The sequence below is a fragment of the Dasypus novemcinctus genome, chromosome 9 (genome assembly GCF_030445035.2).
Source record: "Dasypus novemcinctus isolate mDasNov1 chromosome 9, mDasNov1.1.hap2, whole genome shotgun sequence".
Taxonomy (NCBI): domain Eukaryota; kingdom Metazoa; phylum Chordata; class Mammalia; order Cingulata; family Dasypodidae; genus Dasypus; species Dasypus novemcinctus.
Window position 1 is genome coordinate 10,867,017 of NC_080681.1, and position 15,634 is coordinate 10,882,650.

The 15,634-nt window shown below is 36.6% G+C and overlaps 1 protein-coding gene across 1 annotated transcript in view; it reads right to left on the minus strand.

Annotated features, from left to right (window-relative positions):
* Positions 1-1,989: 1,989 nt before the first annotated feature.
* CAPZA1 (capping actin protein of muscle Z-line subunit alpha 1) overlaps positions 1,990-15,634 on the minus strand; it is a 45,190-nt gene continuing 31,545 nt past the window's right edge. The window contains exons 5-10 of the mRNA XM_058303042.2: positions 13,602-13,808; positions 10,892-10,971; positions 10,138-10,216; positions 5,958-6,029; positions 3,987-4,049; positions 1,990-3,612 (exon numbers count right to left, since the gene is read on the minus strand). Of these exons, the coding sequence (XP_058159025.1) occupies positions 3,472-3,612; positions 3,987-4,049; positions 5,958-6,029; positions 10,138-10,216; positions 10,892-10,971; positions 13,602-13,808 (642 nt within the window). The 3' untranslated portion in view covers positions 1,990-3,471. The remainder of the gene's footprint in view (positions 3,613-3,986; positions 4,050-5,957; positions 6,030-10,137; positions 10,217-10,891; positions 10,972-13,601; positions 13,809-15,634) is intronic.

A 15,634-nucleotide genomic window follows, 5' to 3' on the forward strand; every position in this document is an offset into this window, starting at 1 on the left:
CTCCAAATTTGTTGCATACCATCTCAAAAACCTACCATCTACCATACTTAAAAAATGAATGTCTGGCTCCCTTCTGCCCAGGAAATCTAAAGTCACCACGATTCTTTCCCCTTTCTCTGGCCAAGCTATCTCCTGGGTGTTCTGAAAACATACAAACAGGTATTTTGGAGAAGCCCTCTGGACTTGTGTCAAAATGTAGCTTTGGTTAATAGGGAATCTCTCTAATAAATCAGTTTCATCTGGAAAACTCCACTTCACATAGGGTTGTATTTCTCTTTTCACATGCAGTGTTCTAGATGTCTAGAATGGTCTTCCCACCTCTCCACACCTAGCTCAGGTCTCGCTCCCTTAAAGCCTTTCCCAGATCCTCTGGTGCTTATAAGAATCTGACTTTATAGTAGAGTAGTAAGGTTGATTTCAGTGTGAGTCCAAAAAGCACTGAAGGCACTCTCAAACTAGATGAAACTCCCTAAGGCAACCACAAACAGCCCTTAAAATGTAATTTATGTCAACTAAGGTTTTATAATTAAGATTTTATATATAGTTTAAAAAAAAAAAAGGCAGGAAAAGTTTGCTTAAACCTTCGAAAATACAGAAATTGGTCATTCACCAGACCAAAGGAGTGGCTGTGGTAGGTATTATATGCTTACACATAACCAGAAAATTTTTTATTTTGGATTACAAGAAGTATGAGATTGATTTCTGCCCCAGAGGGCTTTTATCTATGTTGCATGTTTATATATGCACTATCTGTTCAAGGGAGAATTGGTTACTGCAGTTTACCTCAAAGGACATCCAGTTTTGTTATATATTTATCAACCATCCTTTCATTTGATTTCTCAAGTAGTAGGCAGATTAACTAGAAAGAGGTCACAAACATCTGGTTAGCTGATTCACATGGCAGTTCTATATAAAACTGTAAATTCATTAACTAGCATTCATATATATATATATATGTATCAGTCGTTTCTGAGTTTGGATAGACTGTGTCAATGTTTGCCAAGTATCACAAGAACCAGGTGAATACAGCATTAAAGTTCTAGATTATGAGGACAGACACTGGGACTTGGCAACAATTACCGAGGCTCAGATGAAACATCCTTCAGCAGTGTCATTTCAAACCCAAATATGGGAGTAACGCTCCTCAGAAAACTCCTTTCCATCCAAAGGGGAAACCTTTGCCCTAGGACACCATAAGCTGATTTCAGCAGCATGATAAAAGAGACACAAATTCAAACAAATATTCCACTGAGGGAAGTTAAAGAAGTCACACACTTTGCAGAACTTGGTGAAGTGGTTGACTTCTTCCCAATTATATGACACCAAAGGCTTTAGAAAACCCTAAGATTAGCAGGTTTTGTGTTTTTTTTTTTTTTTTTTACGAAAGTTGGCATGGGCTAAGGAAACCAACGGGATAGCCTGGGGGTAGGCTGACAGAGTTTAGGCCAAAGTAAGAAAGTTTAAGTCTGTCTATACTACAAGTATACTATATAGCACAGTAGAGTTAAATATTCCTCAAAAACGTGGGAATGTGAACTGGCCTTGAGGGAGGATGAAGCATTGAAACTCCCTCTGGGGGAACCAGGGTAAAAGTCTTTACCTCTGTAGCTAAGGAAGACTGGATGGGAGCAAAGTAGTGTTAACAGTTAAGCAAATGCAAAATAGTATCCAAGTTCAAGGTGCAGGGATTCTTTCATTTCTATTTCCTGCCTAGTGTCTACAACCATATGTGGGCCTTGTAAAACAGAACTCCTGAACCACCAGTTGCTTTTGGTTGGAAAGCATGTGATCCAGAGACACTGCACTGCTGAAACTAAAAAAAAAAAAGCTGTTCTTTGTGTTTTTGGATACTCACTGAGTCTACAACAGCTGAAGGTAGGAACCAATTCCAGTAACCCATTCTCATCAAATAAGATCAAACACAGTACCATATCTTACCTTGAGAACAAAGACTGAAGAGATGGATCAAAAAAGGAGACACATAGACAGTTTTAGAACAAAACAGGTATATTTCTATTGGACTACCTGATACAGAGAATAGTGTGGTATGGATGGATAGTATGACAAATAATACAAATATATTTTATTTGAAATAAAAATGCTTATACAGTTCAACAGGTCACTTGGAAACACTCTTGTTTGACTGTATTACTGGAGCAAAAACAAAGCTGAAGCACAATCACCCTTCTTTTTTGACATGTATTTGGAAATAGGTAGGAAGACACTACTTGGTTTTTAAAAAACTGACCTTCCATTAAGGCCTGGTCATAGAAGTGTAAACAATGTAAATGATCCATCATTACCAGTTGTCATATCATATCTATGTCACCTGTGTACTCTGAAATCAAACACACATACCTGCCAATATACCTGGGAAGGGTTGTTATATCACAGTTGGGTTTGCGCTCTTGGCAGGCAGAACTGAGGAAGTGTAATTTGGAAAAAGTTTTATATCTTATTTAGAACAAATCACTAGTATTTCCTTAAAAAACAGGTTACAATAGAAAGATACTGACTGGAAGTTATCCTTCTCACTTTGGTTCCTTTTTAGTTTTTATTTATGACTTACAGTTGTTTAATTCATTTGCTTATAATACAATCCTGCCACAAAGCATTAAAGCACAAGATACCTATTACTCCTTCAACATCTGCATTCTTCAAGTTTTATATTTACTCTACTATATCCACAGTATGTCAGCAGTTCTTGAGTAATAAAAAAATAATAAATGGGTAAAACTCTCTTCTAAAAATGCAGGTGCATGTAACTACAATGGTACTAAATGAGAAGACGACAATGAGGGAAGGGTAAAAAAAAAAACCAAAAAACCAAACACGTTCATGTGCAGGGAATGTGGTTCAAGTCTTTGGATTTAAAAACAACTTCCCCAGAGAAGCTGGTAATGGAATTTCCAGAAAACTTCCTTTGCACCCGAAAAAGAACCTGAAAGTCCCAATCCAAAATTTTGAAAACTACAGTTATGAGATGCTCTAAGTGATAATCAAAGCAGTTGGATGAATGTGTCTTCCATTTAGCTATAGTCTGTACGACAGCCTCTTTAGCTGTTGGTGAATCAGTAAAAACAATGAAGTACCAGAAGTGCTTTGCAGGATGGGGTAAAAAGTACTGAACATATTACCTGTCTGTATCAGTAACAGGGCTTCATGGCTGGGGAAATTTCTAAACAGTAAAATGATTCCTGAATAGAGCTCTGTCCAACATTAAATGTGGCAGAAAAAAAAAAAAAGATTTACAAGTAAATATAGCGGAACAGAAAATTACAAGGCAAAGAACACAAATGAATCAAAACAATGCTAGAGGTTCAGCAGTATTCCATGAGGCTAGAAAACCGGTTAACTTTGAAAACCCTAGCAAAATATCACTCTTGTGTATAAACCACCTATTTATCATATGACCATATGTTGAATGAATCCTTTTCTCCCCCACGTACTGAAGAATTCTACATTCAGCCTTTAAGCATTCTGCATCTCTTTGCCAATCTTGTAGCTGAGTATCTTGTTCCAGTCGATTTTGGTGCGGGTAACTGGAAGCTGCCGGCGCAAGGCCTTGAATGTGGTGTCTGACATTGTTTGATAGTTTTCACTAATTGCTGTCTGCAATAGATAATTGAAGATGAGTTCCATGAACAGAAATAGGGTTGGTTGTGAACAGGAAAGTAACTCTGTAGTCAAAAGACATGCTTGAGTCCCCTATGAAGGACAGACAAGAATTATCATTCCTAGTGAGTGCCGCTTCAATCTCTGAAGCAAGTTCAGAAGCCCATCTAAATTATTTCTGAAACTAGGGCTACAGTCTCTTCCAATCCTGAAACCTTGGATTTTATGGAGAATGTAAAACTGCAAGGTTTCCAAAGTCTCCATTGAACAACATGTATATTTATATCAGAAGGCACAAGGGAGTCTAACATAAGATGTTAATAGCAAAATAAGATAACAGATCTAGAAAAATTAGTTCCAAATCTTCTTACCTGATACTCATTTTCTGCATGCTCTATGATTTTAATAAACTCCTTGGCAGTTTGGACTTCATTCTAATGGAGGGGGGAGGAGTGGAAAATATGAATTTTTCAAAATGTGTAAGCAGTGAATACAAAGATACTGAAAGTAAATCCATCTCAATTAACATTTGTAGAACAATTAATTTGCAGTTTATAAAGTATTTCCAGGCTCATCACTTCCCTTGAACCTCACAACAACACTCTGAGGTAGGTATGTTATCATCACTTCCACTTTGCAGATGAGAAAAGAGAATCCCCTTAAGTGACTTGATTAAAATTATACAGTTGTTGAGTGATAAAGATGGGATTTAAATTAGGTCTTCTCCAAAAAGCATACGCTCTTTTCACTCTATCACAGTATGTTCAAAAGACACCATGAAGAGTGGATGTAGCTCAAGTGGTTGTGTGCCTGCTTCCCACATGGGAGGCACCAGGTTCAGTTCTAAGTGCCTCCTAAAAACAAACAAAACACACACACACACACACACACAAACCCCACAAGCAAAACTAATAAAAAAAAAACAACCCAGGAGAGCCAATATGGTTCAGTGGTTGAGTGCCAGCTTCCCACATATGAGGTTCTGAGTTCATTCCCTGACCCCCTGGTACCTCAAAAAGAAAAAAGGAAAAAAAAAAAAAAAAAAAAAAAGGGACACCATGAACTGCCTTTAAAATAACTGTCTTAAGGTGGTATGAACAATAACCTCAGACATAATAGTCCAGTCATATATGTAACTAACCTCTTATAGTCTTCTATTTGCCACTCATGCTAAACCAGCCAATCACATTTTGCTCTATATGATTCAAGTATAAAATGGAAGACTCTCTCCTTTCCTCTCATAATAAAATACAAAAGAATCAAAGAGAAGAGGAGATTTACTGCCTCTCCAAGTATGATCCAGAGACCCCAAGGGTCCCCAAGACTCTTTCAAAGGGGCCTTGTGAGGTCAAAACTAATTTCTATTTTCATAATAATGCTAAGACATTATTTGCTTTTCTAAAAAAAACTCTCTCATGCACATACATACAATTTCCAAGAACCATGACATGTGATGGTGTCATCACTCTTAAGAGCTGATGAAATGTGTGAAGCAGATATGAGAATCCAGCTGTCTTTTTATTAAGCCAGACATTAACAGATTTGTAAAAATGTAAACCAATGCCATTCTCACTACATTTTTTTTGGTTTGGAAATAGTTATTTTTCATAAAATTTGTTATTTATGTTAACAAGTAATAGGTTATTGTTTTTAAACTAGTAGGCATTTTAAATTTCCCACAATGTAAACACTGATAGATATAATGCATATAAACACAAGCTCTTTGGGGTCCTCAAAAACTACTAAAAGTATAAAGAAGTACTGAGATAAAACTACTAAAAGCATAAAGTACTGAGATTATGCATAAATAATGCAGGAACAAACCATGTCCCTTCTTTCAAGATATAAAGCCGATACTTTCTGATTGAATGCTCCTAAAAATGTTCTGTTTCCCAATTTTAATGCTATGAATGCAGCACTATAAGATTTAGTTTGGCAAACTTTCCCTCCTCCTGTTATTATTAATTGATGGTCTTGCTGTCATTGAGCGAATAGCAAAATTAAGAAAGAGACAGAGAAAGAAGGAAGTGTGTATTCACTAAAGCCGTCATCACTATTCTGAATCAAAATCTATGAAATGATATAGCTAACTGGTTATGTACTCTTATGCTAATAATAGTAAGAGTCAATAGTAGAAGCTGCCAAAACCAAAGCCGTGAATTTCTACTGGCACAATCAATACTTAGGTTAAAAATATATACACATATATATGTATGTATATACATGTATGTATTTATGTGTATATATATATTTTTAAGGGAAACATTTATGTATATATGTACATATTTTCTTAAGGAAAAACAAGATACAAGTGAGACAGACTTTAAATATTCTACACTCACCGAAACAGATATTGAATCCTGTACATCTTTATGACTAACCAACTGAACATTGCCATCTTCATAATAGTGAACCTGTGTGAGAGAAAGAGCAAGGTTATGTGTACTTCATATAGAAGCCTATTGCTTAGGGCACAAATCCATGCCTTAAGTCATCCCTAATCTTTAACAACTCTGAACAAATTATTAATATCCCCAATGGTAATTCACATGGTAATTAAAATTCACAGAACGATTAATATAATTAAAATCAAATCAGTAAACCATTTTCTTTGTGAAAACCAAGAAGCTTTAATGGATTCTAATATCCATCTCCCTCCATATATATTATAATCAAGATTGGTAAAGTAGATCTGACCAGGAGCAAGTAAAGCTTAAATGAGATTAAAGACAGGATTGAAAAAGAAATATTTTATTGGCAAATTAGACTACAAAAATAAGATAAAAGCAGTTCTGAAGATGTCATGGAAAGTGGGGATAGAAGGCTAGGATTATGAGAACAATTATAAAGGAAAGATACATGAGACACAGAGAAACAAATCAATGACATGTAAGGCCCAGGAAGCCTTGGCAACTGAAAAGAGGTTCAGTCACCTTAACATGGCTATTAACTGGCCGTGTAGAATAGGATGAGGTTATTGTTTTATTAAGTGAATCTGAACAGGGTCTTGAAAAGAGGAGTTGTCACTATTATGGATTTAATCATGTTTCCTACACAGTCATGTTTAAGTCCTAAGCCCTAGTCCTGTAGATGTGAACTCCTTTGCAAATAGGATCTATGCTACAAACTTTAGAGAAAGCATGATCCTGCTGACACCTTGATTTTGGACTTCTTGCCTCCACAACTGTGAGACAATAAATTCCTGTTGCTGAGCCAACTTCTCTTTGGTACTTTGTTACAGCAGCTCTGGCATGCCAAGACCTATGTAAACAATGGGAACGGTATCCAGCAGGGGGATAAAAAGGACAAGAGAAGGAACACACTGGTTTAGTTTAGGGAAGAACAATGAACTCCCTGCCTATCTGTGGAGGGAAGTATGGTGGAAGACACTGCTATAAAGTAAGCTGGAAACAGACTATGAAGAGCAAGATCCCTGTAGAAACCATGTTAAGAATTCAGACTTTATCCTATAGGGGATGGGGACTCAGGGAAAGGGAATGCTTTAGAAAGGTTACACTTGTGCTATGAAGAAGACGAAATGGAGGGAAAGCTAAAATTGGGGGTGAAATGTTTAAACAATAGTCTAGGTAACGCATTTCCTACATCTAGTCTATACTACCATTTGAACTAAAGAGGAATATTTCTATACATAAAGAAAAGGGCATGTAACCTGCATTACTACAACTATTATTTGCTGAGTCCTTACTATGGGTTAGGCACTATGCAAAGCACTTATTACTTAAATTACCTCATTTACTTGTCATCAAAACTCTTATGAGATAGGGATTATAATTAGCCCTATTTTATAGATGAGGAAACTAAGGGTTAAAGCAGTTGAATAACTTACCCACATTTATATATCCAGGAAGAGGAGGAACTAGGATTTGAATCAGGTTAAATTCCAGAGCTAAACTCTTACCCAACATGCATAAACCTCCTAAAGCTATGTTTTGTCCCAAAGTTGGAAATTCCTGAATCCAGGAGCTCACTATTCTGAGATATCATTAGAAGGAGAAAACAGCCAAGTTTCATTTAGGCAGAAACCATGATCCTATTAGCAACAAACGGACTTCCCTGGCAAAATGAACTATCATGTCCTTGTTTAGGGGATGAAAACAGGTTTCTTCCTTCATGGGGACAAATAGCTGGCTCTATTCAGATGGGTGAGAGAAGCTAGACTTTGCATACCCTCTTCAAACCCTTAAAATTTCACCTTTTGGCCTGCTAAGAGAGATCAAAGAGGAAAAGATAATTTAAAAATACACAGGAGAAGCAGAGAGTTTGAGTACATGTAATATATACATGCAAAAAATCAGGACAGCAAAGATTTGTGTAAAAGACAAGACAACTGGGATAAAAGATGATAAATAAAAGGCTAAAAATCCCAATAGACAAGGACAAGGACAAGGGTATTCAAAACTACAGAGTTTATCATATTAGTTCCTGTTCGTTTGTTTTTAAGTACAAATATGGAAGTCTCAGAGACTGAAAAACACCAATAAGGGGAATGAATATAAATAGGATGGGGGATATTTAAAAAATGCAGATCTGATTAGAGAAGAAACAAGACTTATACATTCTTAGAAGCAATCTGAAGGAAGGAAAGAAATACACAAAGCACATTCTTTTTGTCTAAGAATAAAGATTATGCAGTTGATCTGAACTTCTGTCATGTTTCCAAAGAATTTGGATATGATTAGGAATACAGGGTAAGGCCAATAAGTCTCACTGTTTATAAGCACAATTGAAAATTGTAAAAAATATCAATTTCATGTATATAATACATTAATGATATAATTTGTAGATACAGGGAAGCGAACTTGGCCCAGTGGTTAGGGTGTCCACCTACCACATGGGAGGTCCGCGGTTCAAACCCCTGGCCTCCTGACCCGTGTGGAGCTGGCCCATGAGCAGCGCTGATGTGTGCAAGGAGTGCCCTGCCACGCAGGGGTGTCCCCCGCGTAGGGGAGCCCCACGCGCAAGGAGTGTGCCCCATAAGGAGAGCCGCCCAGCGCGAAAGAAAGTGCAGCCTGCCCAGGAATGGCGCCACACACACACGGAGAGCTGACACAGCAAGACAATGCAACAACAACAACAAAAAGAAACATAGATTCCTGGTGCCACTGATAAGGATAGAAGCAGTCACAGAAGAACACACAGTGCGGACAACTGGGGGGGGGGAGGGGGGAGAAGGGGAAAGAAAAATAAATCTTAAAAAAAAATAAAAATTTGTAGATATATAGGGACATTTTTGGGACTTGGAAATTGTCCTGAATGATACGGCAATGACAGATATAAACCATTATATATCTTGCCATAACCTACGGAATTGTGTGGGAGAAAGCGTAAACTACAATGTAAACTACAATCTGTGCTTGGTGGCAATACCCCAAAATGTGTTCAATTGCAATGAATGTACCACACCAATGAAGGATGTTGTTAATGGGGACCAATGTGGGGAGCAGGGCATATGGGAATCCCCTGTATCTTTTATGTAACGTTTATGTAATGTAAATATCTTAAAAAAAAAAAATTAAGTCATTCTGAATTTTGAAAGTCAAACCTCTACTAGGATATTAGAAGACTCCAGATAAGCATCAAATGTGTTATGGCTACTTTCCCCAGCTGCTTATCTTTTCTGACACAAGCATTAGAAATCTACTCCTTACATTACATAAAGTGATGTCGCTTGGCCGTGGTTTCTTATTTCTGTTTTATTTACTGGCTTTAAAAATCTGCTATAATTATTGTGGGAAAAACCCACTCAAATTATAGTAGCTGCTATATAGTAACCTCTTATTAATTATTATTTATTTCATTCTTTCCTAACATTGTTGCTTGATAATTCCTGGAATAATCTTAGGTTATCTTCTTTTCACTTGTGAGGAGCTACACTAAAGAAAGAATAAAATAACAAGCAAGCAGTAGAACCCAGAATAGCTCGCTCTATGCTAAACTATCTCCCCAGGAAGGAGGCTTTTATTTCTAGATACTACCATCAATTTCCCTTTTCATCCACACAGTTGATACTTTTTCTAATACCAGAAAAAAAGCCAACTTGCCCGTTTGTTTTAAAGATATGTAGTTTTTAAACAAGCTGGGGGAAGCGGACTTAGCCCAGTGGTTAGGGCGTTCGTCTACCACATGGGAGGTCCGCGGTTCAAACCCTGGGCTTCCTTGACCTGTGTGGAGCTGGCCCATGCGCAGTGCTGATGCGCGCAAGGAGTGCCCTGCCTAGGGGAGCCCCACGTGCAAGGAGGGCGCCCCGTGAGGAGAGCCGCCCAGCGCGAAAGAAAGTGCAGCCTGCCCAGGAATGGCGCCGCACACACGGAGAACTGACACAAGATGACGCAACAAAAAGAAACACAGATTCCCATGCCACTGACAACAACAGAAGCAGTCGAAGACGCAGCAAATAGACACAGAGAACAGACAACTGGGGAGGGGTGGGGGAGGGGTGGGGGGGGAGGGGAAAGAAATAAATAAATAAATCTTAAAAAAAAAAAAATTCTGGGATCTCACCTGAATCTTAAGCACTCCAACCACCTGGGCTGTAGGTGGTGTAATGGTGAACTTCCACTCTGATCTCCAACGACCATTCCTATTAAAAACACACACAAGATTAAAGAATTATCAAAAAGCACAAAAGAGTCACTGAGGCAGAGGAGTTGGGAAAGGGGAAAAAAGGAAACAAGTTATTTTTCAGTTTGACAATTCCAAGGCTCTGTTCACTCAAATACAACAGTGGTCTAATCATAAGCCTCCTCCAGATCACCAACTTTCCTTTTTCTTTTTAAAGTATTTTTCATTTATTTTAAAAATATACACAGATCACACAAAATGCTACATTAAAAAATATAGGAGATTCCGATATGCCCCACACCCCATACCCCATACCCCCCACTTTTCCCATATCAACAACTTCTTTCATTAGTGTGGTACATTCACTGCAAAGGATAAAAATACATTCTGAAACAATGCTGTGAGACTTTCTTCTTTTCCCCCTTTTTTCTTGAAGACGAAATCATTCTTGTTTATGGGGGACCCTTCCAGGAACAGATGAGTTATGAAATTAACTCAAATATAATGGATTATAAAGTCTTAGAATTAGAAGGAATTTAATGATCATGTTAAATCCCTCATTTTACAGATGGAGAACTGAAGCTTCCAAATCAAACTAACTTATCCCAAGCTAGTCAGAGTAACCAAGTCTCAACTGCTTGGTTTCTTTCCACATAAACTAGATTCAAATAGAAAAGAATTTCTACTTTCTTACCAGAAGTTTTTAGGCTGAAACTGGTGGCTTTCAATACATGCGATAATTGTCTGTTGCCCATCTATAGTTTTAGAGTAAACCTATTGTTAAAAATAAAAAAAGTTAGACCCCAAAAGCACATTTAATCTAAACAATTACAAACATCATAAACAACTGTCAAACTACAAATAGTTGGAGGAGACAAAGAATCAGACAGAATGAACTTATGGGATATGAATGTTAAATTCCAGAGGAGACAAACAATGAAACGATGAATACAGAGGGAAATATTGGTCCTGGTTTAGGGTACAAGAGAGGTACCACTTAGGCTCTGTCCTATGTAACAAACGAAATTTTGAGATTCTGATAAGCAAAGAGTAGAAATAAATACAAGTAAACAGTTAAAGCAGAAAACTGAGGTCTGGTTCAGTAAATGACAATTAGGTCTGTCAAGTTAGAGGAATGGACTAGCAGCAGACAAAACAGGATAGTGGATTTAGGTCAGATGGTATATAAAAGGTAAGAAGTTTGAACTTTATTCTATAGGCAATAGAGGAACACCAAAACAGTCTGACCAAAACTATTTTTGGGGAGATAATTAATATTGGTATAAAAGGTAAAATGGAAGAAAAATTGGAGGATAGGTAGGAAGCCACAGAATTAATCTATGCAACGACTAACTGATCAACAGGAATGGAAAGGAATGCAGAAGTACAATCAAAAGTTGAAACAGAGACGTTAACTGAGTTGTCCTAAGTCACTCAGAAAGTGGTAAAGGTAGAACCCAAACCTCTTGCTTTTCTGACACCAAATTTTGTGTAAGTGTCCTTAAATTAAATAAACTATGAGATTTCAAGAGTGAAGGGAGCAGTGTTAGAGAATGCTTACCTTTACTAAGACAGTGAAGAGGAAAAGAAATGAGTAGAGACAGAGTGTGAATAATCAGACTGCTGACATAGCAGTCAGAGCAAAAGATAATTTCCAGAAGGAGCTGGATGGTCTAAATGAGAAATGCCGAACAGAAGTCAAGGACCAAGAAAAGGACACTGGATGAGGCAATCCAGGAACTGTTAGCAACTCAGAGAGCAGTTTCTATAAAATGAGAACTGAAGTCAAAATTCAAAGGGTTAGAAGTGGACAGGTAATGAGAAAATGGAACTAGCAGAGATAGAATGCTCCTTGGTTAGGGGAAGCCGAAAGATGGAGGGAAGGGAGGAAGTAGAGCAGAGGGAGAAAGGACAAGGTGGAAAGAGGAAAAGAAAGTAATTTTGAGGGAAAATTTTTTTTCCATTTTAAGGACAGGAGAAATACAAATATTTCTAGGTAAAGAGATATATATCAGGAAATAAAGGACAACAAGATTATCTTAAAGTAGGTGGAATATTTTGCAATCAAGACTAAGGACCCTTCCTCAGATTCAAGTATAATGGAAGAAAGGGAAGATTTCTTAGTGAGGAGAAAAGAAAAATAAAATGATTTCATGTCTCTCTTAATCCTAATAAAACATGGGGGCTTAGATGTCTGTCTGAGGACGATGAAAAAGGTTCTACTATGTAGAAAATGTGATATGGAATAATGAGACAAAATTAAAAATTATTAAACAGGGTAACTGAGGATACAAGACACTTAGGCCCAATATACATTGTTAGAACAATACCACGACTCTAGTTCATTTGTTAGCAAAGAGAAGTAAAGAAAGGTATAAGGTTATTTAGGGTTGGAGCTCTCCAAATTAAGAGTGGCAGAAAAGTCCAGGAAGTGACAACTTTGAATGGGTAACAAATGGTGAGTTGAAAGTGTATTTAGGATTGAATAGTTACTTTCTAAAGGGGGCATGCATGTCTCCCTTTGCAATATTGGGTAAGGAAATTCAGCACTTATCTACCAAAACAGTTTTTTCCCCATTACGTAAAAGAAGAAAATTAAACATAATATATAATAATAATAATGATGTCTAACATTTATGCAGAGTTACTATGTGCCAGGAACTTTTCCAAACACTTTATATATATTACTAACTCATTTAATCTTTACAACTTCATAAGGTAAGAACTATCATTTCCTTTTAACAGATGAGGAATTTGAGGCACAGTGATGTTTAGTAATTTCCCCAAGATCACACAATAGTTAAAAGCAGTAGGGCTAAATTCAAACCAGTTAAGTTGCTCTTAACCACTACTTCATACTGACACATCACCATTTATTTAAAATAATCTAATCAACATTTTTCTTAATAACATGCCCCAATTTGACAAAGGAGAAATCATGATAGAGCCAAATTCACTGTTTTTAGAGGCCAGAGGTAGGTAAAAGAAAACCAAATTACTCATGACTTAAAAAAAAAAAAAAAGAAAAAAAAAGTTGTCTAGTTCAGTTTTGACTATTCAAAGGAAACTAAACTATGTTGAGGTAGCTTTGTATAAAAATGCCCATACTAAAGTCATAACCATGGCCAATAGTTATCCCAATAATCATAATTTACCAGTTTTCCCCATACCTAAGCTATAGCTGAAGAACATCAAGAATTTTGCTTATAAGCAAATATGACAAAAATGAAGTAGACTACTCTGAGATTTATAAAATTTATTTATTAGAATTAAAAATTTTCCCCCACAATTTAGGGAAAAAAAAAAAAAAAGATTTAGGGAATAAAATGGAGAGGAAAGCCCTCAACAGCTAAGGTAAATGTAAGAAACACAACACTCTGATAATGAAATAGGCAATACTTAACAGTACAGAAGCCGTTGGAATAATGATCTTTCACATAGGCCCTTAAAGCACTGTCACAGGATTCTCTCCAAGACTTCAGTCCTCCATCTACTTCCTCTGGCTGGGGGTCACTTGCTTCTTTCCGTAAGTGATCAAACTTAAAGGAAATTTTGTTTCTTGGATCTAAAAATCTGCTATTACCCAGGTCACCATGTTCTGTAATTAAGACCTTCCAAAGAATAATTACAAATATAAGTATAAAAAAGACACATTACTTATCACATTTTGCAAAAATAAAAAAATAAAAATTCTTATGAAGACAGTTAACTTTTCATTTACTCAGATTTCTTTATACTGATTTATCCCAACCAAGACCCATTTTTATTCTTATGGAAATATTATATTCATGGTAAGTAAGCTTTAAACTGCAAAATTTCTCCCATCTTAACAATATATATATATTTTTAAACCCGGCCCCCCTCCTGCAGCTTTTTGCTTGCTGTCTGCTTTCTGTGTCCATTTGCTGTGTGTTCTTCTGCCTGTATTTATTTTTTATTTATTTAATACCCCTCCTTACGGCTTGCTTGCTGTCTGCTCTCTGTCCATTCACTGCACATTCTTCTGCATTTTTTTTGCTCGTCTCCCTTTTTTTTTTTTTTTTTGCGTCACCTTGCTTAGTTGGCTTTCCTTGGCACTTGCGGGCCGGGCCGGTGGCTCTCTGCAGCGTGTGAGCCTTCACAAGGGGGCCCTGGGACACGAACCCAGGACCTCCCATATGGTAGACAGGAGCCCAATTGATTGAGCCACAGCCACTTCCCTCTAACAATACTTTTCATTTCTTGGTTTGCTTCTAATAGATTGCCTATGTGTACAGTTTAAATAGAGCCATAATAATAATTTGAATGTACACTTCTGTACTCTTTTTTCATATACTTCATTAAACTATTCCAGAGCCATTATACTTAGCCTCTAAACAGGTAATACATTCTCATGGTTCATTCTCAGGTTTCAAAAATTTTTTAAATATAAAGTGAAACCCCTATCTCTCTTCTACCAAATTCCTGACAAACCACCTCTCTTGCACAAGGTACTTTTTTTTTCTTTACTAATTTAGAGCAGAAATGGACAAGTTATGCATGCAGGTGTCACATGTTTTGGTAAGTAAAGTTTTATTGGAACATAGTCCCACTTGTTCACTTTTGAATTGTTGATACGTATTTTTGTTCCACAACAGCATAAATGAGTAGTCAAAACAGACTCCGTATCTCACAAATCCAAAACTATTTCCTACCTGGCCTTTTGCAGAAAATGTTTGCCAATCTCTGATTTTCAGTATTCTCAGTGTTTCTTTTGAATAAATACAAGCAAACATGCAAATGTATTGTAATTCCCTTTTTCTTTTACAAAAAACTAGAACATTCTATACTACACTTCATTTTTTTTTAAACTTAAATATATCTTCATCTTTCCACATTACTCTTGGAGAACACCCTAGTTCTTTATTATGACTGCATAATATGATGTACAAAAGTTTATTCAACCAGAGGGGCTGGGTTGTTTCCTTTTTTGTTGTTGTTATGAACAATACTGCAGTGAACATCCTTGAGTATTCATCATTCTGCACATGTGCCAAGTACATCTGTGAGATAAATTCCCTGAAGTGGGACTGCTGGGCTAAAGGGTAAACTCATTAGTAATTTTGACAGACACAGACAAATTGCCCTCTATCACAGACAGTTGAACTAATTTACAAACCCATTATCTGCAGAAATTTTAATTGGCATTTCATTTTTAAAAAATGAGCTATTTATATTTCCTATCCTGTGAACTGTCTGTTCAACTCTTACCCAGTTTTCTACAGAGTTTTTGGTTGTTTTCTAATTAAGTTTTATATGTATTAGGGAGATTAACTTTTTGTCTGTCTTTTGAGTTCCACATATTTTTCTCTAATTTGTCCTTTGACAAATTAAATGAAATTTGACACATTAACATTTTTAATAATTGCATTACTCCACATTACTGATACACAACAATACATAATCATTCAAATCAAAG